The 24989-nt window shown below is 41.0% G+C and overlaps 2 protein-coding genes across 7 annotated transcripts in view; one reads left to right on the forward strand and one right to left on the reverse strand.

Moving 5' to 3' along the window:
- Positions 1–43: 43 nt before the first annotated feature.
- TOX4 (TOX high mobility group box family member 4) overlaps positions 44–24989 on the forward strand; it is a 62587-nt gene continuing 37641 nt past the window's right edge. For 5 of the 6 annotated variants that reach the window (XM_089905481.1, XM_089905489.1, XM_089905491.1 and 2 more), the window contains exons 1-10: positions 44–152; positions 363–431; positions 6710–6793; positions 7441–7683; positions 8573–8833; positions 9180–9410; positions 10826–10906; positions 11277–12020; positions 13002–13165; positions 13817–24966. In XM_089905481.1, coding sequence (XP_089761607.1) covers positions 147–152; positions 363–431; positions 6710–6793; positions 7441–7683; positions 8573–8833; positions 9180–9410; positions 10826–10906; positions 11277–12020; positions 13002–13165; positions 13817–13877 — 1944 coding nt within the window. In that variant the 5' untranslated portion in view covers positions 44–146 and the 3' untranslated portion in view covers positions 13878–24966. The remainder of the gene's footprint in view (positions 153–362; positions 432–6709; positions 6794–7440; positions 7684–8572; positions 8834–9179; positions 9411–10825; positions 10907–11276; positions 12021–13001; positions 13166–13816; positions 24967–24989) is intronic. The other variant, XM_022587670.2, reaches the window with a different exon arrangement.
- METTL3 (methyltransferase 3, N6-adenosine-methyltransferase complex catalytic subunit) lies at positions 15090–24881 on the reverse strand. Its single transcript, XM_022587671.2, has 11 exons — positions 24655–24881; positions 19949–20166; positions 19449–19853; positions 18346–18521; positions 17532–17748; positions 17115–17302; positions 16701–16739; positions 16411–16519; positions 16225–16290; positions 15940–16052; positions 15090–15311 (listed from the first exon to the last, which is right to left on the reverse strand). Exons 1-11 carry the CDS (start codon positions 24752–24754, stop codon positions 15200–15202), a joined length of 1743 nt encoding a protein of 580 aa, XP_022443379.1. The 5' UTR covers positions 24755–24881; the 3' UTR covers positions 15090–15199.

Raw genomic sequence — 24989 nt, forward strand, 5'->3', positions numbered from 1 at the left:
CCCGGGCTGACTCGCAACAGCCCCACGGCGCTCCTTCCAATCAGCGGAGAGCGACGCACGTCGTTGCGGAAGTGACGGCAGTTCCGTGTCCAGTGGGGCGGTGGGAGCGATGAGGGCACTAAGACCGTGGTAGGCGTTGTGTGAAGATGGAGGTAGGCTCTTCAGAGTTAGAAGGCTGGCGAGAGAGCGTGGCTAACGGGGTTGAAGCAGAGGCGGGAAGCCGGGCGGAGAGGCTGCTGACGGGAGGGGAGAGAGAGCAGGGTTTGGGGAGTGATGTCATAATGTCGGGGTCAGAATCTGTCGCTCCGAGCCAACTCCCTGCTTCTCCTAACTTATCCCCGCGGCTTTCTTTTGGTTTCCAGTTTCCCGGAGGAAATGACAATTACCTGACGATCACAGGGCCCTCGCACCCCTTCCTGTCAGGGGCCGAGGTGAGCACGAGCTGCCGACGCTGCGGGGGGGAGGGCGTGAGGCAGCGGCGGGGCCGGGTGGTGGGGAGGAGAGCGCGGACGCCAGGGGCCGGGTGTTGGGAACGGGGTCCGCGATTGATGTTTGGAGAAAAGTGGCAGTTGCCTCTACAGGCTATGAGGACCATGGGGAAGGCCCGGGAAGCTGCTGTCATCAGAAGAGCAGGACGTTGGAAAAGACCGAACCTATTTCAGACTGATCTGGATTGGAATACAGAGTGGAATTGTCTCCTTTCGTGGAGGAGGAATAACTACAATAATCTTGGGAGATCGCAGCGGGGAGAAAATGTTTAAGCCAAAGAAATTTGAGACAGGGAAGGAATTTACCTACCAGAGGTTAACTGTGGAATGTGTTCATTTTTAAAACACACTTTGTTGAAGGCGTCTTTGTTTCATTTAAATTTCCTACCCAGTGATTTTTGGAAAAGTTAATAGTTATGTTTACTTACATGGTGTTAGCTTGTTTTGCTAGTGACAGGATGAAAGGAAATAGTTGCCAGAAAACATGAAGGGAGTTGAGTAGACCATGCATTTCTTTTTTTTGAATAAATTTATTTATTTTACTTATTTTTGGCTGCGTTGGGTCTTCGTTCCTGCGTACAGGCTTTCTCTAGTTGCAGCGAGCGGGGCTACTCATCTTTGCGGTCCGCGGGCTTCTCATTGCGGTGGCCTTTCTTGCTGTGGAGTACGGGCTCTAGGGTGTACGGGCTTCAGTAGTTGTGGCGCGCGGGCTCTAGAGTGCAGGCTCAGTAGTTGTGGCGCACGGGCTCAGTAGTTGTGGCGCACGGGCTTAGTTGCTCCACGGCATGTGGGATCTTCCCGGACCAGGGCTCGAACCCGTGCCCCCTGCATTGGCAGGCAGATTCTCAACCACTACGCCACCAGAGAAGTCCCTAGACCATGCATTTCTGTTTGCCAGTGACTCAGAGTTTGGGCAGGTTACTTCACCCTTGTATGTCACAGTTTCCCCAGCTGTCAGATGGCTGTAATAATAGTTTTTCATGATGGTGTGAAGTAGAAGTAACGATCATGGTGAGGTCCTTTAGTATTCGTGGAAGAGTTTTAGTTGAAATATTGTCGTAAGTGTATCATTTGCTTAGGCAAGGCAAAAGAGTGAGATGGAACAGGAAAATAAATTTTTCGGTCTTTGAGAAACTGAAGTCTTGAACTTTGTACTATCTTTTGAGGATTTCAGTTTTTTAAAAAACGTTGTGTAAACCATTTGCATCAGTGTTTTGTATCTAGAATTATCAATTGCTGTTGAATGAACTTATAACAAAATTTAATGTTTTCGTGGATGAGAATTAGATTAGCAAGGAGCATTTGCTGCTTTTTTTTAACTGCTTTATCATGATTACTATTCATTATTATTCTCCTAAGCCGGGGAAAGTGTGAATCAAATAAGCAGCAAATTTAGAAACAATATAAAACAAAAATCTGCTTGATGCTTTGCTGTCTCTTTGCTAGTTTCTTCTAAGTGATATCTCCATGGTTTAATTTCACTGTTTGGAGTGCTGTAAATTTCACATTGGTCTCATCCACATGAAAACGCATCATTGCCAATTTCTTCTGAATCAGGTCTCCACATTTAAATTTCTTTTTTTATATTTATTTATTTATGGCTGCGTTGTGTCTTCATTGCTGTGCGAGAGCTTTCTCTAGTTGCAGCGAGCCGGGGCTACTCTTTGTTGCAGTGCTGGGCTTCTCTTGTTGCGGAGCACGGGCTCTAGGCGTGCAGTCTTAGTAGTCGTGGCTCGCAGGCTCTAGAACACAGGCTCAGTAGTTGTGGCGCATGGGCTTAGTTACTCTGCGGCATGTGGGATCTTCCGGACCAGGGCTCAGACCCGTGTCCCCTGCATTGGCAGGCAGATTCTTAACCACTGTGCCACCAGGGAAGTCCTTAAATTTCTTTATTTAGAGTGTTGTAAATTTCACACTGGGCTCATCAAGAAACTTTCCGGGTTTGAGTCTATCCTTTGTTTTTGCTTTTATGACTTTAAGAAATGTTTTAAAAAACTATTTTGCCAAGAAGCTCATAACTAAATTTCAGTGGATTCCTTTAGCCTAGAGCCCTGTCAGTGTTAACATTTCTCCTTGTCATTACAACTTCTTCACCTTTCTTTCCCCCCTTGTTTGTTTGGTTTTGTTGTTTCAGTTTTTTAATTTGTTTTTCCTTTATTTCAATTGGTTTGTGGTTTTTGTTTTTTCTGGTCTTACTGTGAGCCACCCCAAATATGTCTTAGAACTAGATAAAGGTAATTAAAAAATTTTTTTTCTTTTAGAAGAGTAAGTTTTAGAGTTTTCTTGCAAGAAAAAGAAATGTCCACAAAAGTAATAACCATAAAAAAGTTGAAAAATTGGACTTCATTGAAATTAAGAACTTTTTTTTTTTTTTGGTTGCACCATGCGGCTTGTGGGATCTTAGTTCCCTGACCAGGGATCAAACCTGGCCCTGGCAGTGAGAGCACCGAGTGCCAACCACTAGACTACCAGGGAATTCCCGAAATTCACAGACTGGGAGAAGATATTTTAATACATGTACCTGGCTCATATTCAGAATATATTCAAATACTTCTGTAGAATAAAATAAAGAATCCCATTTTAAAATGGGCAAAATATTTAAACTCGCACCTCAGGGCTTCCCTGGTGGCGCAGTGGTTAAGAATCCGTCTGCCAGTGCAGGGGACGCGGGTTCGAACCCTGGTCTGGGAAGATCCCACATGCCATGGAGCAACTAAGCCCCTGTGCCACAACTACCGAGCCTGTGCTCTAAAGCACGCAAGCCACAACTATTGAAACCCACGTGCCACAACTACTGAAGCCCACGCGCCTAGTGCCCGTGCTCTGCAACAAGAGAAGCCACCGCAATGAGAATCCCACGCACTGCAACGAAGACCCAACGTGGCCAAAAATAAATAAATTAAAAAAAATAAAATAAATAAACTTGCACCTCACAAGAAAGGATATCCAAATTGTCATTAGGCGTATGAAAAAGTGTCATTGTCATCGTCACTCATTAGGGAAATGCCAATTAAAATCACAATGAGATACCATTTCACACCCATCAGAATGTTGAAAATTTAAAAGACAATTCCAGGAGTTGGCAAGGATATAGACAACTCTTAATCATTGCTGGTGAGAGTGTAAATTGATTCAGCTTCTTTGAAAAACTAGCAGTATCTACTAAAGATAAACATATACCTACCCTGTAACCTGGTAATTCCACTCCTTGATATATACGTAAGAGAAATGAGTGCATATACTAACCGAAACATGTTCACAGCAACTTTATTTATATAGCTAAACAGTGGAAACAAAACCAGATGTCTATAAACTAATAGATTTGTTAAAAGGAATGCAACACAGCAATAAAAAAGCATGAACTACTAATAAATGCAACCTGGGTGATCTCAAAAATATATTACTGAGTAAAAGAAGCCAGACAAAAAAGGGTAGACACTATAATAGTTCTTTTTTTTGGGGGGGGGGTGGCGGACGGTGCACCTGACAGCATGCGGGATCTTAGTTCCCTGAGCAGGGATCAAACCTGTGCCTCCTGCAGTGGAAGCGTGGACTCTTAACCACTGTACTGCCAAGGAAGTCCCCATGAGTTCATTTTTTAATGAAGATCAAGAATAGACAACTCTAAACTATGCTGATGGAGGTCAGAATACTGCTACCTGTTGTGGAAGGGAGGGAGTATTGACTAGGAAGGAGCATGAGAAAATCTTTTAGAGTGATGGAAATGTTCTGTATCTTTATCTGGGTGGTAGTTAATTGGGTGTTTACGTATGTAAAAATTCATTGGGCCATACACTTAAAATGTATGTGCTTTACATAAGTTATGCCTCAGTAAAATAAGAAATAATAATAATTTTTTAAAAGTACATGTCCAGAGAGGAAGGCTTAGCATTTATTACAGCATTGCTTGAGATAGGAAAGCTGTATAATCTGAAGGGAGTTTAATCTTTCTGTTTCTCTTGTTTAGGCTGGCACTTAAATAATGATATTGTGCTTTGAGCACTCTGGGGAAATAAGTTATAAAGATAACTATCCTTAATTAGGAAAAGTAATCATTAGAACCAGTTAATGATTTCAGGCTGAATAGTTAAAATTTTCACTACTGTATTAGTTTTTAAGAACAATTAAACTATTTTAATAATCTGTAGTACCGGGGTAATGTTGAATAAATAGGTGTTTGATTAAAATAAATTTCCTTAAAATGAATAATCTACACAAGAAAGTACTTAAAGAAATACTGGATTGTGTGCTTTGATATAGAGGAATGTGAAAAGGTAGGGAAATGGTATTTTTTTATATTTTGGTTCTCTCAATGCTAAGCATCCTTGCTTATAAAGTGTAATTCCCAAACTGCTTTCTTCCTCATAAAGGCCCAGGAATTTAACAGAGAAGGAAACAAAAGCTGAGTTGAGAAGGTAGTGGTATCATGTTCCTATTTCCACCTTCTGTGTCCAAATCATTTATTTTTACTTTAATATTTGCTACAGTTTTATCTTTATTTTATGTTTGACAATCTAGAGTATGATTTAGTTATGTGGTGAATCCACTAAAATAACTTTAGATATTGGATTTACCTATAATCTTACAGATAACTTGTGGTAGTAAAAGATTTAGAGTGGATCTCTATTCTAGTATGTGTGTGGTTTACCTTTCTTGATCATTACCATTATTTTACTCTTCTTTTTTAAAAGAAGAAACAAATAAAACAAAATTTTAAAAAACACCATTAAAGCCACAGATACGGAATAACAAAGCTGTTTCCACATTCCGGGGGGTGGTACATAGAAAGAATGTCTTGTTAATTGGTTACTATGGAATCTCTACATGTCTGGTTTTTTAGTGTACTCCATGAGAGCACTCCAGATAGTTTATGAGGGCTGGTCCTTTGCAGAACACTGGTCTCCTGTTTTGGATATGAGTTTTTATTCTTTTTCAGTTCTCATTAATAGTATCATTTTCATATCTTGGCAGAGTTGCTTTTTTATTTGTTGTGGTAAGCAGAATAGGATAGTCATTTTTTGCTTTACTTTTGCTGTATCCTCTTAAAAAATTGTACACCACTATTACACAACTATAAATCTAGTACAGTAAATGTTTCCCCAGGTCCTTTTTCCTGCCCCTGTAACTTTTGTTTGTTTGCATGAGAATTTGGTAAAAATCGTTGTACTCTTCTTCCTGAAAAATGAGCACATGAACTTAAACTGAAATCTCAGAAAAAAATCATGGACCTGAAGTTAACAACTTCCACACAATAACAAAAATGAGTTGTGTACTGAGAAAAGTTCAGTTCTTGGGGAGAGTTTTAGTTTTTCCTAAAGAATTGTCTGCTCCCATGCTCTTTATGTATGCTCCTCTCATGTTATATCACAAATTTTTACCATGCTAAGTAAAATAGTAAGGCTCTTGGAGGAGGAAAATATAGAAATGAAGCTATATACATATCTTTTTGTCGTTTAGGAAACTTCTCTCAGTGTGATGTGATTTCAGAGAAATCAGCATTTCACAGGCATACTCTTTCTCCCTGGTTTTACTAGCTGGAAATATTCTTTCTAGCAAAATTTAAAAATGCTGATATTAGTGAGACCCTTTCTGGGTTTAGAAAAATCTTGAGGAATTCCTAAAGAATGCTTTACTTAATCATGAAAAAAAACCCGAAACTGTGGGTACCTATTTAATTTGATCTGAATCAGTTGGTATTTACTGTGCCATGTGACAAGGTTGATAGAATTTAAAGTTTCTAAAATTCCAGCAATCTGTGGTAATTGGTTGGGGGAGGTGGCAAGTTAATAATAATTAGGATATTAATATTATCATTAAGCAGTTATATATATCAGGCCATGTAATAAAGTTTTGTATACTAAATCCCATAAATCCTTATAATAACCATATAAGGAGATTACCATTACAAGTCCCATTTTATAGATGAGGAAAATCCATTCAAGGTCATATAGTAATGGCAGAGAAGGGACTTGAACCCAGATCTCTGTGACACCAAAGTCTCTTGCCATTATTAATGCTCTATTGCTGCAGATGCTGCCATTTTAGTTTTTTAGTGTCAAAAGGAACCATAACATTTAATGTATCTTAGGTCAGACATTGGTCTGTAGCTCCGTGAATTGTGGCGTCATTCAGAATAGAAATAGTATATTATTATTGTAGTTGGACTCAGAGGAAGGGTTTGGGTCTTCACCTGGAATAATTTTTTTCTTCCTTTCTTGCAGAAAGCCTTGTTCAGAGCAAGACAGGAATGTGTTCAGGAACTGTTAGAGAACCAGTTTGCCCTCTGGCTATATCTCTTAATGAAGGTTTTTCTCCTATTATCCTTATCTTAGCATTGTTGGGTTTTCCAAAAATCTTGTACACATGGAAATCTTATTTGTTGTTAGTATCGTGATTTCTAAAATGGAGAAGTGGTAGGAAACTCTTAAGTGCATATATTTTAGAGGGGCATAAAGTTCCCATGATCCTTTTAGGATCTGCTTCAAAGGAACCTAAAACAACTGTCAAAGTATAATTGTCTAGTTGACAATGAATTTCTGTGGTCTAACAGTTCAGGTGTATTAAGTATGAAATAACTGCTGTCTATTAGAATATTTAGAGAGATTTTAAGCATCATAGCTAAACAGGTTATAAAGGTTGGGTCCCTACTAATGGTGCTGAAAGAATCATTCATTAGACCAATAGGCAAAATAGTTTAGGACAACCAAGATGGTAAAGGTAGAAAAGAGAGAAAAGAACTGAAAATTGTGATTGATGTTGGCAGCCTTGTATGTGACATATGGCCAAGGATATGAGGAAGAAAATTTATTTGTAAAATTAAATAGGTCCTAGGAAATTGATAACAGAAATGGGATCCAGGCCAAAAAGAGGTACTCAGCCATGTTCTTCACTTAGCAGTATGCAGTTCCTCCTCTTCCCACTAAGTCTTTTTCCCTTTTTTTCCTCCCTACAGACATTCCATACACCAAGCCTGGGTGATGAAGAATTTGAAATCCCCCCTATCTCCTTGGATTCTGATCCCTCACTGGCTGTCTCAGATGTGGTTGGCCACTTTGATGACCTGGCAGACCCTTCCTCCTCTCAGGATGGCAGCTTTTCAGCCCAGTATGGGGTCCAGACATTGGACATGCCTGTGGGCATGACCCATGGCTTGATGGAGCAGGGCGGGGGGCTCCTGAGTGGGGGCTTGACCATGGTAAGGGGCAAGACATCATCAGGCTTACCCAAGCTCATGGGCATGGTGTTAGGGGAGACATAAGTAACTCTATTCCCTGCTACACTTGGGTAGTATTTATTTTCCATTCTTCTGGCTAAAGGCTCACCAACAAAGACCTCGTTTCCCCTGAATAAGTGAGATGTATCATCTGAATCAATTTTACTTGAAAACTGGTTTAAAATTGTAAAATGTCCAGTGTTAACCCTGAAATGAAAATGATTTATTGGGATTTTTGAAAGAAAAGTTTTTTCCCTACTACTATGGCTTTCATATCCTAGGATTCAAGTGTGAGTGTGATTGCTGGCATGTTGAGGGATGTATTCAAAAAACTGTCTGAACCAAAAGTATTAATTGTGGATTAGTATGTGTTATAAATCAGTGTATTTGGGCTTCTAGCACATCTCATTAGTAGCACATCTTCACCCACTGTACTTGATGCCAAACATCTCTAACATTGCCCTTATGCACTCTGATTTGCCTATGTATTGCAGCTTTAAGAGCCGTTATTTAGGAGGGTACAGGGAGAAAGTTTTTCATTCCCCTGTGTGTCATCACTCTAGATTACTGAATAACTTACTTGCTCTTTAAATTAACTTGTCCAAAATTATGACTTCTTTGGTTATTTTTAGTTATTTTGGAATAGGCCTTTGAGTACAAAGAAGTGACTTAGTACTCAATTTGTAATTTCTGTACTTTATTAAAAAGCTTAATATGTTTTATATGTAGACAAATTATTTGATGTTTGTTTAAATGATGATACTTTCTGGGTAAGCAGAGGGTTTATAAATTGTCCTGAATTCCGGTGGGGGGAAGGGAAGGGTAGTGTTTTTTATATTTAGTGTTTAATTAGTCCTTCTGCTTCTCTCAGGACTTGGATCATTCTATAGGAACTCAGTATAGTGCCAATCCACCTGTTACAATTGATGTACCAATGACAGACATGACATCTGGCTTGATGGGGCATAGCCAGCTGACCACCATTGATCAGTCAGAACTGAGTTCTCAACTTGGTTTGAGCTTAGGGGGTGGCACCATCCTGCCACCTGCCCAGTCACCTGAGGATCGTCTTTCAACCACACCTTCACCTACTAGTTCACTTCATGAGGATGGTGTTGAGGAATTCCGGAGGGTGAGGCATTCCCTGCCAAAGTCAAATCTGCCATATTATTCTGGGATAAAACTCTTGACCTACAGCTCCTACTAAGTATTCTTTACTCCTGCCCTGCTGTCTCCTCTGCTCTTTTCTGGGTATGGGGTCCTGCCTCTCTAGTTATAGTTTATAATGCTCCTTCCAATCTCCATTCTTATTGGTTCTCACGTACTTTACTGTCTTAATCCTATTGCCTTTACTTTTAGCATTTCTGAGAATTCCATTCATGTGACTAGTTTACCCCATATAAAAGTCCTTTTCTTTCAGTTCTCCCGACATGATACTTCTCTTCTTCTTGTAATTCTCTCTCTTTCCCCCCCCACAGCAACTTCCCAGCCAGAAGACAGTTGTGGTGGAAGCAGGGAAAAAGCAGAAGGCCCCAAAGAAGAGAAAAAAGAAGGATCCTAATGAACCTCAAAAACCAGTTTCAGCATATGCTTTATTCTTTCGTGACACACAGGCTGCCATCAAGGGACAGAATCCCAATGCCACTTTTGGGGAGGTTTCAAAAATTGTGGCTTCCATGTGGGACAGTCTTGGAGAGGAGCAAAAACAGGTGAGCAAGTAACAAGGAACTAGTGGTTAGTGAATGTTCAAGTTTTAACTTTCTTATGTGTTCTTATTTCATATCAGCTCTTTGTTAATGGCATTCAAGATCATCCTTCATCTTAAAAGTTGCAGCCATACACTGAATCCCAAATACCCATCTAAATACTATAGGGAGTTCCCTGGTGGTCCAGTGGCCAAGACTCCATGCTCCCAATGCGGGGGGCCCGGGTTCAATCCCTGGTCAGGGAACTAGATCCCACATGCCACAACTAAGACGCGGTGCAGCCAAAGAAAAATATTTAAATATTTAAAAAATAAATAAATAAAAACAAATTAAAAAAAAATTATTATAAAAAACACTGAATCTTTCTATGCCTTTTTTTTCTATCTGTAAAATTAGGCTATTCTTTGGTGAGTTGCATGCTGTAGCTAACTCTAAAATCCACAGCCAAGTTTGAATTTTTTCATTGGCCTCATATAAACTTGAGAACTATAGTTAACCTCCCTAAATTTAACCTGGATTAAACAAATGAAAATTGTGATACTACATGAATATAAGATACAGTTGAAATTGAAGATGGCTATAATTATCATTACCCTACACTCCCCAGGTCGTCTTATTTCTTAACCACTGGACCACCAGGGAAGTCCCCAATTTATTATTTCTTCTGATTCTGTAAATTGGTTGGGTGTTTTTCCTGGTGTTCTTACCTGGGCTCATTCCTATGGTCGTACCCAAACAACAGCTGGTATGGCTTATCAAGATGACCTTGCTCCCGTGCCTGGCAGTTGGTGCTACCTGTTGGCTGAAATGCCTTGGTTCTCTTTCATATGGTGTCTCATCCTCCAAATAGGCTAGACTGGCTTCTTTACACTATGGCAGAGTTAGAGCAGTATTCCAAGAGAACAAAAACAGATGTCCCCAAGTTCTCTTTTTGTCAATTCAGCCACATTCTAATGGTTAAAGCAACTCACAGAGCTAGCCCAAATTCAAAGGAATGGGAAATAAGTTTCAGCTGTTGACGGAAGACTAGGTATGCGGCACAGGAAGAATTCTTGTGGCTATCATTGCAAACAGTTTAGCACATTTCCTTAAGGGAAAGTATACTGGTTAGACACAATCCCAGACTAAGCAGACTACTCATCTTATTGGGGGTCAGGATTTGTTCTGATTACACAGGTGTGAGCAAGGGTTGCTGTTGGCTTTAGAAGTGTAGCTATTCTGCAAGCCTACTGTTGATTGGCTGGCTTTCAGATGCATGGTCACTGGAAAGTCTGCCATGGTGGCTGTCTTGATTACTAGCTTTCAGGAGTTGTCAATATTTAGACTGAGATGAATTGTCTTTCATTGATGAATAATGTAGGATTATCAGTCTTTATTAGGAGTTTGTGGACTTTCTAAACAGTCTGTTTTTCATGCAGGTATATAAGAGGAAAACTGAAGCTGCCAAGAAAGAGTATCTGAAGGCTCTGGCTGCTTATAAAGACAATCAAGAGTGTCAGGTAAGAAGATTGGGGTAGGTGGATATTTAAACCAATAAAAACATTTTTAAAGCTGTATATTAGCAATTAGAAGTAAATACCACCAAAAACCTGTGGAACCTATTAATAGTATATAGTTATTAAAAGCTCAAAAGTATGTAACAGGTTTCCCATTTGTTTCCATCGTAAACCTTGCCAAACAGTCTGAGTTTATTTTCATTGTTTACTTTAGCCAGGCAGACACATGGCTGCTCTTTTTTCTTTCTTTCTCTTCGTACCCCCCGCCCCCCCAGTCTGTGATGTACCTTTTCTTGGGAGGTGATTAGAGTGAGTATGTCCTGGGGGAGAGAATAAATCTCCTGATTTTTTTTTTTTTTTGGTCTTCTTTTAGGCTACTGTGGAAACAGTGGAATTGGATCCAGCGCCCCCATCACAGACTCCTTCTCCACCTCCTGTGACTACTGCTGAGCCAGCCTCTCCAGCAGCAGCCTCAACAGAGCCCCCTGCCCTGTCTCCTTCCATTGTTGTTAATTCCACTCTTTCATCCTATGTAGCAAACCAGGCATCTTCTGGGGCTGGGGGTCAGCCCAATATTACCAAGTTGATTATTACCAAACAGATGTTGCCCTCTTCTATTACTATGTCTCAAGGAGGGATGGTTACCGTTATCCCAGCCACAGTGGTGACCTCCCGGGGGATCCAACTAGGCCAAACCAGTACAGCTACTATCCAGCCTAGTCAGCAAGCCCAGATCGTCACTAGGTCAGTGCTGCAGGCAGCAGCTGCAGCAGCAGCTTCCATGCAACTGCCTCCGCCCCGACTACAACCCCCTCCGTTGCAGCAAATGCCTCAGCCCCCGGCTCAGCAGCAAGTCGCCATTCTGCAGCAGCCTCCCCCGCTGCAGGCCATGCAGCAGCCCCCACCTCAGAAATTTCGAATCAATCTACAGCAGCAGCCGCCGCCACTGCAGGTCAAGCTTGTGCCTCCGCCCACTCTAAAAATGCAGACTACCTTGGTTCCACCACCTGTAGAAAGGAGTCCGGAGCGGCCTGTGAACAGCAGCCCTGAGACCCACACAGTGGAGGAAACCTCTCCTGAGACAATCTGTGAGATGATCACAGATGTAGTTCCTGAGGTGAGCCTCTGTTTTCAAGTATTTCCTCTAGACCAGTGAAAATGTGTAAGCATTTTTGGTTGATCTAATAAAAGCAGGGGTTGCTACTAGCATTTAATGCCTGGCACAACTAGGCGTATGAAATATCCTGTCAGTTCCCTGCAAGATACTCTGTAGTGTTCTTGGTGAGAAACATTAAGAGGGCCTCCTATCCTAGACTACTCCTTAACTAAGCAGAAGTAATACGGTAGTCAACTAAAGATATATCCTAAGCATAGAGTTATTTTTCAGGTGTCTTACCCAAGGATCCAAAGCTTTGGAGATAAATCCTTCCATTTCTCCCAAACCTTGACTGCTTGGCTTGATGTTTTTAAGGGGATGGGTAGGGAATACAGGTAGAAAAATTCAACTGGTTAGTATCATTGAGTCTTTTCAGAAACAAACAGATGCCAATTTACCCTAGTTTTAATTTGTACCTGACCAGTAGTCATTTTGAAATACGGGTCTGTTTGTGACTATAGTCCCACAATGAATGAAGCAGTCATTTTAAAGAAAAATACCACCCACCCCACCCCTTCAAAACCAGGAAACTATTAATCTCTAAGTTTTTTTCCTTTTTGCTAATGGCACCATGTTTTATCTTCTTAGTCTCTGATCTTAGTTGAGGTGACCCAACCTCTATTCACATCCTATTGATTTGATATTTTCAGAGGAATATTATTCAACTGTAGAATAAGGTCAGTGATAGGTAAAATTAAGATTAAACACCAGCAGTATGGCAGCATTCCCCTTATAGGAAGCATCTTCATGTCAATCTGCATGGCAAAATTCTAAAGCTGGATATAGAGAAGACCAAGAACTCACCTTCTTTTGGAACTGTACCCCCATCTATGAGGGACTGTAACATCTGTTGCTCCATTGGATCCTAGAGTTAATTTGACTAGCTGGCTAGCTAGGTAAGTAGCAATCCAATCCATCTTTGGTGCTCTCTCCCTCTCACAGGTTGAGTCTCCTTCTCAAATGGATGTTGAATTGGTGAGTGGGTCTCCTATGACGCTCTCACCCCAGCCTCGATGTGTGAGGTCCGGCTGTGAGAACCCTCCCGTTGTGAGTAAGGACTGGGACAATGAGTACTGCAGCAATGAGTGCGTGGTGAAGCACTGCAGGTGAGCTTACAGTTCCCCTTCTTATAATTCAAGTATGACTAAATAAACTGTGTTGGAAAACACAGTAACCCTGAGCATATAATCAGTACCACCTTACCTTTGGTAGAGTAGGTTGCTATATACATCTGATTGTAGAAGCTACTAGAGAAGTTCCCCTGCTTAAAAAAAGCTTACATTTGCCATGTAGATAAAGATGACATAATGAGCAGTTCACACTTTTCAGTTACATTACCTCTGTGTGTGCTCTTTAAAAATATGACACATCAAGCTGGTGGTGACTGAATCTTAGTTTAGCTTATCTCCTTAGTGCAAATCAGACCTCTTAGGGAATTAGAATTTGAGAAGGAATGGATAGGCGGTAAGTAGCACAATAAGGTGCTAAGTATAGGGGGAAAGGGAAGAAGTTCTGAAGATTTTGCCCATTTCCCCAATTTTCCTGAGATTGACCTACATCCATGAAACAAGGCATTGGTATTTCCTATCTCAAATCCTCCAAAGTAAATTAGGATTGCCTATACTTCTGACTCTTAGGCCCACTGCCCTTATATTCCTATTGGGTGATATATGTCAACCTATTTGTTTAAGACAACGTTTAAAAAGAATATATCTAGGCTGTAATTCTGAGTTTGTGTGTATCTTTTTCTTTCTTAGGGATGTCTTCTTGGCCTGGGTAGCCTCTAGAAACTCAAACACAGTAGTGTTTGTGAAGTAGTCCTGTTCTCCAAGCCAGTGAAGACTTACCTGCTGGGAACATGTCCACCGAGCCTGTTTTTAAAAAGACAAGCTGGGCTTCTGGTAGTGCCTGATCTCAACCCATGATGGTCCTTTATGTCCTTCACGTTTCTCCCCTTTTGTCTCTCTTCTACAGGGGCCAGGCTATGGAGCAGGGCCATTGAGTTTGCTGGAATTGCTTTTTACTTTCACGTACAAGCAGAGATATCAGTGATAATAACAGGGGAAAGGGTGAAGGGCATATGAACAAGCAGAACATAGGGGTGGTGGCTAGGGGTGGGGAATTGTTTGAGGAAAACTTGTTGGTATAATTGTCATAGGACTTGCCTAAAATACTATTAAAATGATAGGATAATACTCAGCTTTGAGCCTAGGAGAAAACATCACTGTGTGCATCCATTTTAAAGGGGCTAAAAAAAAGGCTGCATTAAAGGTTACTTCTTAAACAGGGAACTATTACTATCACATCTGCACATTAATTACTTTGAGAACAAAGGTTTTCAACATAGTAAGCAGACTGGGCTGTAGAGAAAATAACATCACCTAGGAGCGTCTTTTATTTATTTCTCTGCAATATTTCTGTAGTCAACGCTCCTCCTTATCTCAGTTATCACAGTTTTTGAGTGCAAAAGGCAGAACTCTACATCCTTAATATAAGACTTTCACCAAAGTCTACAGAAGTTGCATTCACTTGTGTTTGATGAAGTATCTTTTAAAAGATAGGCCAAAGGTGTTTTCACTTATATAATATATAGGCTAATTCTCGGCATACTCTAGGCACTTATTTAAATTTAATGTAAGATGTGCTTATTTCACTTTTCTTGGAAATAAACGAATAATAGACTAGCAAAGCCACATAGTTGTAACAGAATAAGCAACATTTCGAGCATGATAGCCCTAGTGATGATAATCTTAAATGAAACTCAAATCTTACCTTGAGAAATGTTGTCCCAGAGAACACCCTTCTTGATTACCATGTCTACTAGCACTAATCGCTAATCACTTTGATCCTATACAGTATAATCAATATTTTAATGTTTTTCAAGCATTCATTTAGTTTGAACCCTTATAGCAACCCCATGAGGTAGGTAATATTCCCAGTCTACATATAAGTAATCATACTGAGAGATGAGTTACACAAGATCACACACTGTTAAGTGGCAGAGCCAGAACTTGACCTCGAAATCCCAACTACAATACAAAGTTTTATTTAAATAAGGAAAAAAAACTATTGTACAAATATTACTCTTCAGGTGCAGCCTGCAGAGCCATGGCTATGGATGCTTAGGTTTAGAAGTACTTCTATAGATTCTTAGGTTTAGAGATGATACCATCTGGATACCTTTGCTTGAACCGGGCAACCACATCTGGGTCTAGTAGGTGGATCCCATCCAGTTGATTTCCAAGGGTGATCCTGAAGCATGGGGAAAGATGGGGCAAACCAAAAATCCTGGAATTTAAAGGCTTAATACTGTTAAAAGATACGTACTTTTTATTAAGACTGCCTATCATCTCATTGAATATTCGTGCCAATTCTTTTAAAAAGATATTATTATTAGTATAGTATATGGTAGTATGGCTGGTTAGAAATTGGGCACAGATTCTGGTGTTAAAAAAGGCTGGATCTGTACTAATTAAGGGTTAATAACTTATGTTTAACCAGGCCTACTTCACAAAGTTGCTGCTGCCAGTGAGTATCCTTTGGATTAGTGAAATGCTAGCAGCACGTCTTTTAAAGCTCTACTAACAGAATGAAAGATTAAAATTGTTGACAGATTACACAGATTCTCAGTAACCACCAGGGGGCAGATTCAGTACATTCCATAGAATAACAAAGATCTTTAGGTTGTAACAGTGGAGACCTTAAGAGCAGTGGTTTAAATCTTAAAACCTGCTGGGTTCCCAATGAATGTTGGTTGCTTAAGAATCCTCTGAAGCCCATTTATAGACTAGTGGAATGTGAGGTGAAGCTCTACTAACTTCTGTCCTTGACCATAAACAGTTTTGCCCTTGGGGGCTAGCATGTTCTCTGGTCACCTTACCAGTTCGGTTGCACATTGTGTGGTCGTCCAAATAACTCAATCTTGCGAGTGCCAGGGGACAGTCTTTCAATCATGCCATAGATTTCATCTGGTTTATGACTAGTGGAACGAACCTAGGAAATAAAAGCTCTAGCTACTTTTACGTTACCCAAGATTGAAATTCTAGCCCTTTCCCTTTATGTTTATGATCCCAATGAGAAAACCTGGGATAAGAATATACCTGACTAAAATAACTGATAGCAGTTTTAAAATGTGCATCTTTGGATGCCTGGGCAAAGTACATACCTCAGCTACGATCACATCACAATCCAGACCCTGGTTGAAGCCTTGGGGATTTCCTTTGACACCAACCTGCTCACCAGAGAACAGATTACCTTATGAAACCCCAGCATTCGAACTGTTTCTCAATAAGCAATCAAACAATTCCTATTTTTTGCTCCACTTATTGAATTGGGCCCCACTGCTGCTCACCAAGCAGTGTTCCTTCCCATGGTTCAACCAATGACCTGTGCGGCCTGTCCGAATGATGCGTTGCAGTTGATTTGTCTTCACCCAGATAATTTCATCTACCCGTTCGTAACTGTGGGGTATAAGAAAAAGAATTAGAGCTTTAATCAGGCTTTCACAGTTTAGGGGTGGTGCCATCTATTCTACAGAGGCAAGGAATCACAGAATACTCTGAAAGAAAGGAACACATATCAACTACAGTAATTATGTACTTAATTCCCTCAAAAGAAAGCAACACAATGATCGTTACTTACCCCCAGAGGTTCAGACATTCTCTGCCCAACTCCATGGCCCTAGAAAGAAATAAAGGTTAAACAGCTATTTCCATGCCCATATTTCTTCTCCCTTCAAGATACATGTGTTGTCTTCAGTAGACATTCAGTGAACATGCGAGACACCATTAGGGCAACAGAATGGATCTAAGAATGAAAAAATAAAACTTAGTATCTATTCTCAATGACCTTACCTTTCACAAGCAACAAATGTAGAGTTACATAGAATTCATGTGTCATTTGTGTTATAAACAGGCATTAGATCTCAGTAGGTAAAAAAGGCTGACTCACTTACATATTTAATAGCAGGGCTAGGAAAACCCAGGGTTTTATCCCCACCCAGTACTCACTCTATACTATATCTGCCCATACCTACATATCTTTGAACTGCATTACCTGCCTGTGACCCAGAGGAAGAGAAAGCCATCATCCTGCAGTACTGGTATGTTGAGCCTGCGCATCTCATCATCTGTCAGGGTCCCATAGGGCAGCTCCATGTGAATATCCCAGGGTGGGTCAGCCATCACAACTGCAAACTTGCCCAAGATACTGACGTCCAGGTAGCGGATATCACAACAGATCCACTGCATGAGGTGGTATTTGGTCATCTTCCCTTCCTTTACTCTTAGATTCATGGCCCCAGTCCCTCTTTTTACATTTGATTTTCCTATTCCCTTAGATGCATATCTATCCCACTCCATTCCCAATCAGCAGGGCGGACTGGTGATTTATGCCCTGCTTTCCTACATGTATGGCTACCCTACTAAGATAAAGGTCCTTAAGTTGAGGTAAGTTTTCTGAGCAGATAGGTACCTGAGGTGGGAAGAGTCGATCTGCATTGGAGTCACCTCCAACGCTCTGTGTAAGGGCAAGCTCCTGGCTTGGTGTATGGTCTTTGCTTCCAGGAGCTTCAGAATCCATGCAAGCATCAATTTCATAGTGAACATATTTGCAGGTATCCATGTGGAAACATGTGTTAAGGAAAGAGCAGTCACCTAATGACTCATCAGTGTGTTTATTGATGATCCGTCTGGGGAAATAAAAAGGGAGAATTGGAATCAAGATGGTGTTCCAGTTAGATGCCACAGTTCGAGGTCCAAATTGTTGCAAAATTTCTAGTCTTTCACTATCATTAGAGCTGCCTCCACAAGTTTTCAAATAAGGAACGCAGGTGACATTTAAATCTGTAATTTACACTAAAGAAGAGTTTTAATTCCTCTCTGAGCAAAGAGTTAACTTCCTTATGACAGGAAGGAAGGGCTTGCTAGTCAGAGCAGAATAAAGCACCTACCTAACAGCTCAGGTTCCTGTTTCTCCTAAGATCATCCTTCTTCCAGAGAACTTTAACTTTCACTGGGGCTCGGAGACAGAGATGTCTTGCTATTGCAAGAACAGAGGGGCATTTTTTTCTTTAAATCTCACATCCTTTTGGGAGTGCAGCCTGTATTCCCTCCCATAGAACACTACTTCTGAAAGTTTACCTTCAGAGTCTGGAAGTCTTAGACAAATCATATTAAAACCACTTAATAACAGGATTAAAGACAGAAACCCAATAACCGGAAGAAATGTGTTTAAAAAGAATGACTGCTTCTAGGAGACCCATCCAACCCCCTCCCTCCCAAAAGACCTGAAGTGCAGCTTGCGACAGGGCCGGTCAGCATCACTGGCTTTCATGCACTCCTCCTTGGTTCCATAGTCACAGAACTCTTGCACTTGAGCCCGACCTCGTGAGCGAAACTTTTCAACTATGGATTGTTCCTTGGCTGTTGTAGTATTCAGTAGCTCTAGGATCTCCTGACTAACCTGTGACAGAAGAAACCTTGGTCTTAAAAGGGTTTGTAGATAAAATTAGCCCTTAAACCACCTCTGCAAATTCTACTTGACATCAATGTCCTATGAGGGGTCAATAGACTAAGTTAATATGGGAAAATTGGAGCCCTAGGAGAAGAGATGTGTCATGGGTTTAGTCCTTTCTCACAAATGTGCATTTGGGATGAAATTAAAATATAAAAAGACTGGTTCCTACTGCTAAGCATTAAGCTAAACTCCCCTCCCCAGGAAAGCATTCCTTCCAACCAAAACCACTTACATTTATTAGGTACTGAACCAAGGCACAGTGCTAAGCACTTTAGTGTTTAGCTCAGAGCCTATGCAACAATTCTATAAGCAGGGGATGGGGGAGCGGTAGGAAATGGATAACTATTGTGGGTCCAATATTTAATAGACTCAGAAACCACTACAATGCCATTCCACACTGTACAATCAATTTCCATAATTATTGGTCCATATGGCTATCTTCCAGTATTCGTCCCCTCTATTACTATATTTGGATTCCTCTTCTCAAGATCTGATGATCCTTCCAAACAGATACAATGAAAAAGATTCTCTAAATCCGAGTTTCCCAACATTGGTGCATTGTTTACATTCTGGGCCAAATAACTCTTTGTCGTATGGAGGTTGCCCTGCTAAGACTGTAGGATGCTTTGCAGCATCCCTGGCCTCTACCCACTAGATGCCTGTAGTGCTCCCGTGCTGTGAAAAACCAAACATGTCTCCAGACATTGCCAAATGTCCTCTGGGGGTTGCGAGGAGGGTAAAATCATCCTCAGTTGAGAACCACTGCTCTAAACCCTGAATTCTAAGAACTGCTCTTCGCCCTAGGGGTAAATTCCTCTCAACCAAAGCTAAAATTCAAAGTACATGTGTGAAAGCATTTCCATCTACCCCTACCTTCTTGCTCTGTTGTTCCTTAGTAGATTGTTGGTTAAGAAGGCTCTCTATCTCCAGATCAACATCTGAGGCAGCATGTTTCCTTGATTTCTTGGTTGGCTCCTTGGCTACTTCTGACGCTGAAGAGGCCAAACCAGAGGCCAAAGAGCTAGCAAAGGCAGCTACTGTGGTCGAGTCCTGTTCTGCACGCCGCTTCTGCCCTGTGATAGTCCCTGCTACCTCCCCAGAGCCCTTTTTTTCTGCCACAGCCCCCATCATGGCAGAGAGCTTGGAATGATCAGCGTAGGTCACAAGAGTGGGATGTGCATCATCTTGTAGGAGACCTCGCTTTACTTCAATCAACTCCTGAGCTGCAAACTTCTGTAGGAGGCTTTCCACCCCATCTTGAGTGGCAGGGGCATCTGGCTAAGGAAGGAGGGTGGGGGGAAAGCATTAAGACACTGACCATGAACTGCAGAAAAACAGTGGTAGTTCCCAACCTTGTCTTATCTGGTCATTACCGTGGAGATGGCAAGACGGATGGACACAGCATCAGTGGGCAAAGTTAGCGCCAGATCAGAGAGGTGGTGTAGCAACTTCTTCTCTAATTCAGGGTCTGTAGCTAGTTCAGGAACTGCTGAAGCCGTGCTGGGCTTAGGGCCACCAGAAGTGGGTGCAGTAGGCACTGGGCTGTCACTACGGAAGGTTGGAGACAGTGCTGCCTCTGGATTCCGAAGATCTAGGAGTGAAGAGAAATGAAAATGAAAAAGGGCAACCATTGTCAATGTATACATTCCTCAGGAGTCAAGTTCTCCAGCATTCACAACACACAGTTCTTTCATTTCATGAAGAAAATTCTCTGACCAGATTTAGCACTAGATACCCTTTATTAAATCACACTCAAGCATTCACTGCTTTGCCAAGATAATCCTGGATTTTCTGGGAACCACTTACCTTTTCTCTGTTGGGTGAGAGGTCTTTTCCTAATTCCTTTCCTTGCTGTGCTTCAAGGAAATAAATTAGCAGCTTGGTAGATTTAAATGTCCATACCACCTCCCTTTAGTCACTCTAAAATGACAGCTGATATAATCAACCTGTAAGCCAGGAATATTTTCAACAACCTACACTGTGATCAAATCTTTTTGAAGAATTGAATTTGAATGAATTAAGGCCACTGGACATCAGAGGGTATAAAAATGACAGGAGGGATTCCCTGGTGGTGCAGTGGTTGAGAGTCCACCTGCCGATGCAGGGGACACGGGTTCGTACCCCGATCCAGGCTAGGCCCATAAGCCATGGCGGCTGAGCCTGCGCGTCCAGAGCCTGTGCTCCGCAACGGGAGAGGCCACAACAGTGAGAGGCCCGCGTACCACAAAAAAAAAAAAAAAAAAAAATGACAGCGTTGGGGGTTAGAATGATGCGACCTTTAAAGTGAAACACAAAAATTTTATAAAACTGCTGAAGCCCTGGTCACCAATGATATTTCTTGACTATATTTTTATCACTTACTCTAGTACTTCACAAGCTGGGTAGCCAACATAACCTTGAGAAGAGTTAAGAAACTCAAATCGGGACAAAATATTACCTTTGGGAGAGCCTAATATCTGTGATTATTTAGTTAAAATACAGATGAAATATTAAACATTCAGAACCTGTATTGGAATTCCGTTAAATGCTATATAAGTGGGCCACTAGTTTACATTTAGAGATATTCTGGTTACTTAGAAATTTCCCCTCTAATGGAACTAACTTTAGTAAAATTTAACTCAGAAGTCTAAGGAAAATGGAGCTGAGGTATACCAAACACCTTGGGGGAACAGTTACATTTTAGGAAAATAAGTTATACCCTACATGGAAAACAGACTCCACAATTCCATACTAGCTAGAAATGTTAAATAATTGCAGAACTTTCTTTACCTTGCTTATGTATGATTCTTTTATGTTCTGCTGAATCTCAGACTAGAACGTTTTTTTAAAAAAAAACATAATCCTATTTATTTATTTATTTGGCTGCGTTGGGTCTTCGTTGTGGCACGCGGGATCTTTGTTGTGGCACACAAATACCCTAACAGACATCATCTCACTGAGGAAAAGCAATGATTTTGCTCCAATGTTAATGTCAATAAGTTGAAAATGTACTTTTTATAATTAACCTGATACTACCAAGAATATAATATAAACATTTCTTCTTCTTACAGAGTTTTCACTTTCTCTGGTAACTAAATTTATATGTTCTTTGAGTCATGTGTAATTTTTCTTAAAGTAAGCAAGAAGTCTATGAAAAGAACCACTTTAAACATACATTTTCAATCCCTGGAACTGGATACAGACATTTTTTTTTTTCTCTTTGGTTATCTGACTGATCACTTGTTTTAATACAGTTCTTTTAAAAAACAGTCTGTGATTCTGGTTATGAATCCTTGTGTTAGTAACACCTCCTAGGAGTATTCTTTTCATGACATTCAGGACACTGAAGCTGAAAATACTTTTTAAAAAAAATACCTTTTTCAGGTTATTGGGAGGAGGAAGCTCACGTTTAATATTTTGGAAAAAAATCTAACAGCTGATTAATGCAACTGTTATTTATAGATGGGCTTTAGCCACTCTGTGAATTCCATGAAGTCACTACAAATTTGGGGGAAAGACTCCAATGTTTTATCATTCTTAAAATGGGTCACTGGCAGAAAATCATTAGGAATCCTTGAGCTCCAACTCCTTCAGAAAGTATTTGTTCAGTTATTAATTCAGTATATTTACTGAGTGCTTCCATTATGCTGGTAACTATGCTGACACTCTGCTTCTAATCTAATGAAAAATTTAATGTGTTGGGCTCTGCAAAGGAATACTTAATACTTGAGTTCATTCTTTGGTTAAGAGCTCCGTTGAAGATAAATAAAATACTAGCTTGAAGACATAAAAATATGGCTGGTCTACTAACTTGCTGATCCCTAAAACATGTCAACATCTATATTCACATCTTCAATCCCATTGATGAAATATATTGAGCAATTCACATATTTACTAATGTGCTAAGCCTGGCCAAGTTTATTTTGTTTCAGTTAAAATTAAGTAAATATTTATTGGAAGTGATAATCCTCACTTCAAAAATCTGTACTTTACTCTATGGAAAACAGTACGGTGGTTCCTAAGAAAACTGAAAATAGAATTACCATATGATCCAGCAACTCCACTTCTGTTATATATCCAAAAAAGCTGAAAACAGCATCTTGAAGAGATATCTGCACAGCCATATTCACAGCAGCATTATTCACAATAGCCAAAAAGGTGGAAGCAAGTATCCAGCAGTGGATAAATGGATAAACAAAATGTGGTACACACATACAATGGAATATTACTCAGCTTTAAAAAGGAAGGAAATTCTGACACTTGCTACAACATGGAGGAACCTTGAGGACATGCTAAGGGAAATCAGCCAGTCACAAAAAGACAAGTACTTTATGATTCCATTTACATGAGGTATCTAGAGTAGTCAAACTCACAGAAACAAAATAGAACGGTGGTTGCCAGGGCCCGGGAGGAGGGGAGAATTGGGAATTATTGTTTAATGGGTACAGTTTCAGTTTTGCAAGACAAAAAACTTCTAGAGATTGGTTGCACAATAGTGTGAATATATATACATCACACTATCAACTATACATTTTAAAATGGTTAAGATGGTAAATTTTATGTTATGTGTATTTTGCCACACTTTTTTAAAAAGTTGTACTTTAAAAATGCCCAGCTAACAAAGGTCTCCCAATGATTCTTGGTTCATAGTATTCTGCATTCATTAATGACACGAATACATTTTAGTTTACTCAATATCCTTGTCTTTTAACATTAACCTCAGAAGTAAACAAGTATCAGATTTCAGTAATGCTATAAAAATCTAGATGTGGTAAGAACATTTTTATTTTCTGTGAGAAAAGAACTGACTGAAGAAAAAAAACTTTGCATATGGTGCAATGTTTGGTTAATACCAAAGTGTGGTTAATACCATGGAGAAGTGAAGTGGAATTTCTATTAATTAATCCCTGATAATATGACTTGCACTTCTTCCCCTACTTACCCTGCCCTCTTACCTTCCCTTTAATTGTCTAAGTCCTACATAGCCACAGAGACCAAATTCCAAGTGCCAACTCTTCCCTGACGCCTTCACTGGCTAAACCGACTCGTTACTTCTACCTTCACTGTACTCATTGTGGAATCGATTCATTTGGCATTTTACCTATGTCATATTGTATTTCTGACTTTTCCTTTATCCCCAACTAAATTTTAAACTCCTTGAGGGCAGGGACACTGTCTTTTGTCTAACTAGACTCATGTACGCTGTAGACACTCGATAGACGTTCATTCATTATGGTGTAAGAGTCCTGCCAGGGCATCTTCTAATTCCAAGGGCCAGACTACAAGTGCATGGACCTAATATATATTTCAACACGAGATTTACAGACGGACTCGAGTATACTAATATACAGTGCAACAAGCTACCACATGAGCGGTACGGACTCATTATCCTTGTAGGTCTTTGATTTGCCTTAGATAATTCAGGGCTTGTGCTGGGGATGTGGTATGAGTAGCACTTAATCTTTTGAGGTTCCTTCAAGTTTTAAGACTGACACAGGAGAAAACGGGAGGGGAGAAAAAGTTTAAAAACAAATGTTTTCAGATTCCTGCTCAGTGTGTAAACGTCTAAGACAATGCCAGTTCCTCTACTCGTTTAGCAACACCGAGTGCTAACTCTGCGAGGGCCATTGAGCTGGGCACTGTGGATATAAAGGTTCCGTACTTGCTCTCACAGCGCCCCGAATCTCAAAAGACATGACCACTAAAAAGCAATTGCTATAACCGAGAAAAGAACAAAGCGCCACGGGAGTAACTAAAAAAAGGGACTTGCTGCTTCGAGGGATCGGGGGCTGAAAGGCCTAGCAAGTGAGACGCTCTCACAGACTCAAGAGGAGTCAACCTGACGCGGGGAGGCGGAGGCTTCCGGCCGGAGAAAGCGGAACCGGCGGAACCAGGGCCCAGGCTGGGAAGGAGCCGCGACTACTTGCAGGAGGGTGAAGCGTCTGTGCTGCTGAGGTGGGGGGGAGAAGAGTACCAATGTATGAAGCTTTAAAGAAACGGCAGTTTGGGGAAAGGCACCGACTCGGGAGCTGTGTTTTTCTCCAGGGTTCCCTCCAGCCCTCCCCGGCTAAGGCTCGGCCCCAACAGTCCCGCGCCTCACCCAAGTGCCCCGAGTCCTGCTTCCGCCTCCGCTGCAGCCTCTCCCGCAGAGAATCCAGCTGCTTTTTGTGGGCCTGGATAGAGCTCCACGTGTCCGACATTTCGGTCTCGCAGCCCAGACACGTCCCGAACCAAGAGCGACTGCCTTCCACCTCTCAGCCCTAGTTCCAAGAATTATCCAACTCTCATGCGGACACCCGAAGCATAACCGGAAAGAGATCCCGGGAGACGCACCGGACGGAAAGTCATTTCCGGTTTTGCTCTCCCTTTGAAGCTGAAACGAGAGCCACCTTAAGTGTTGGCGGAATGGCGGGTATGTTTTTTATGGGAGTTCTT

Source organism: Delphinapterus leucas, chromosome 2 (assembly GCF_059928025.1).
Source record: "Delphinapterus leucas isolate spDelLeu-1000000601 "Yukka" chromosome 2, BTC_Dleu_Yukka2, whole genome shotgun sequence".
In the NCBI taxonomy this organism is placed as follows: Eukaryota; Metazoa; Chordata; class Mammalia; order Artiodactyla; family Monodontidae; genus Delphinapterus; species Delphinapterus leucas.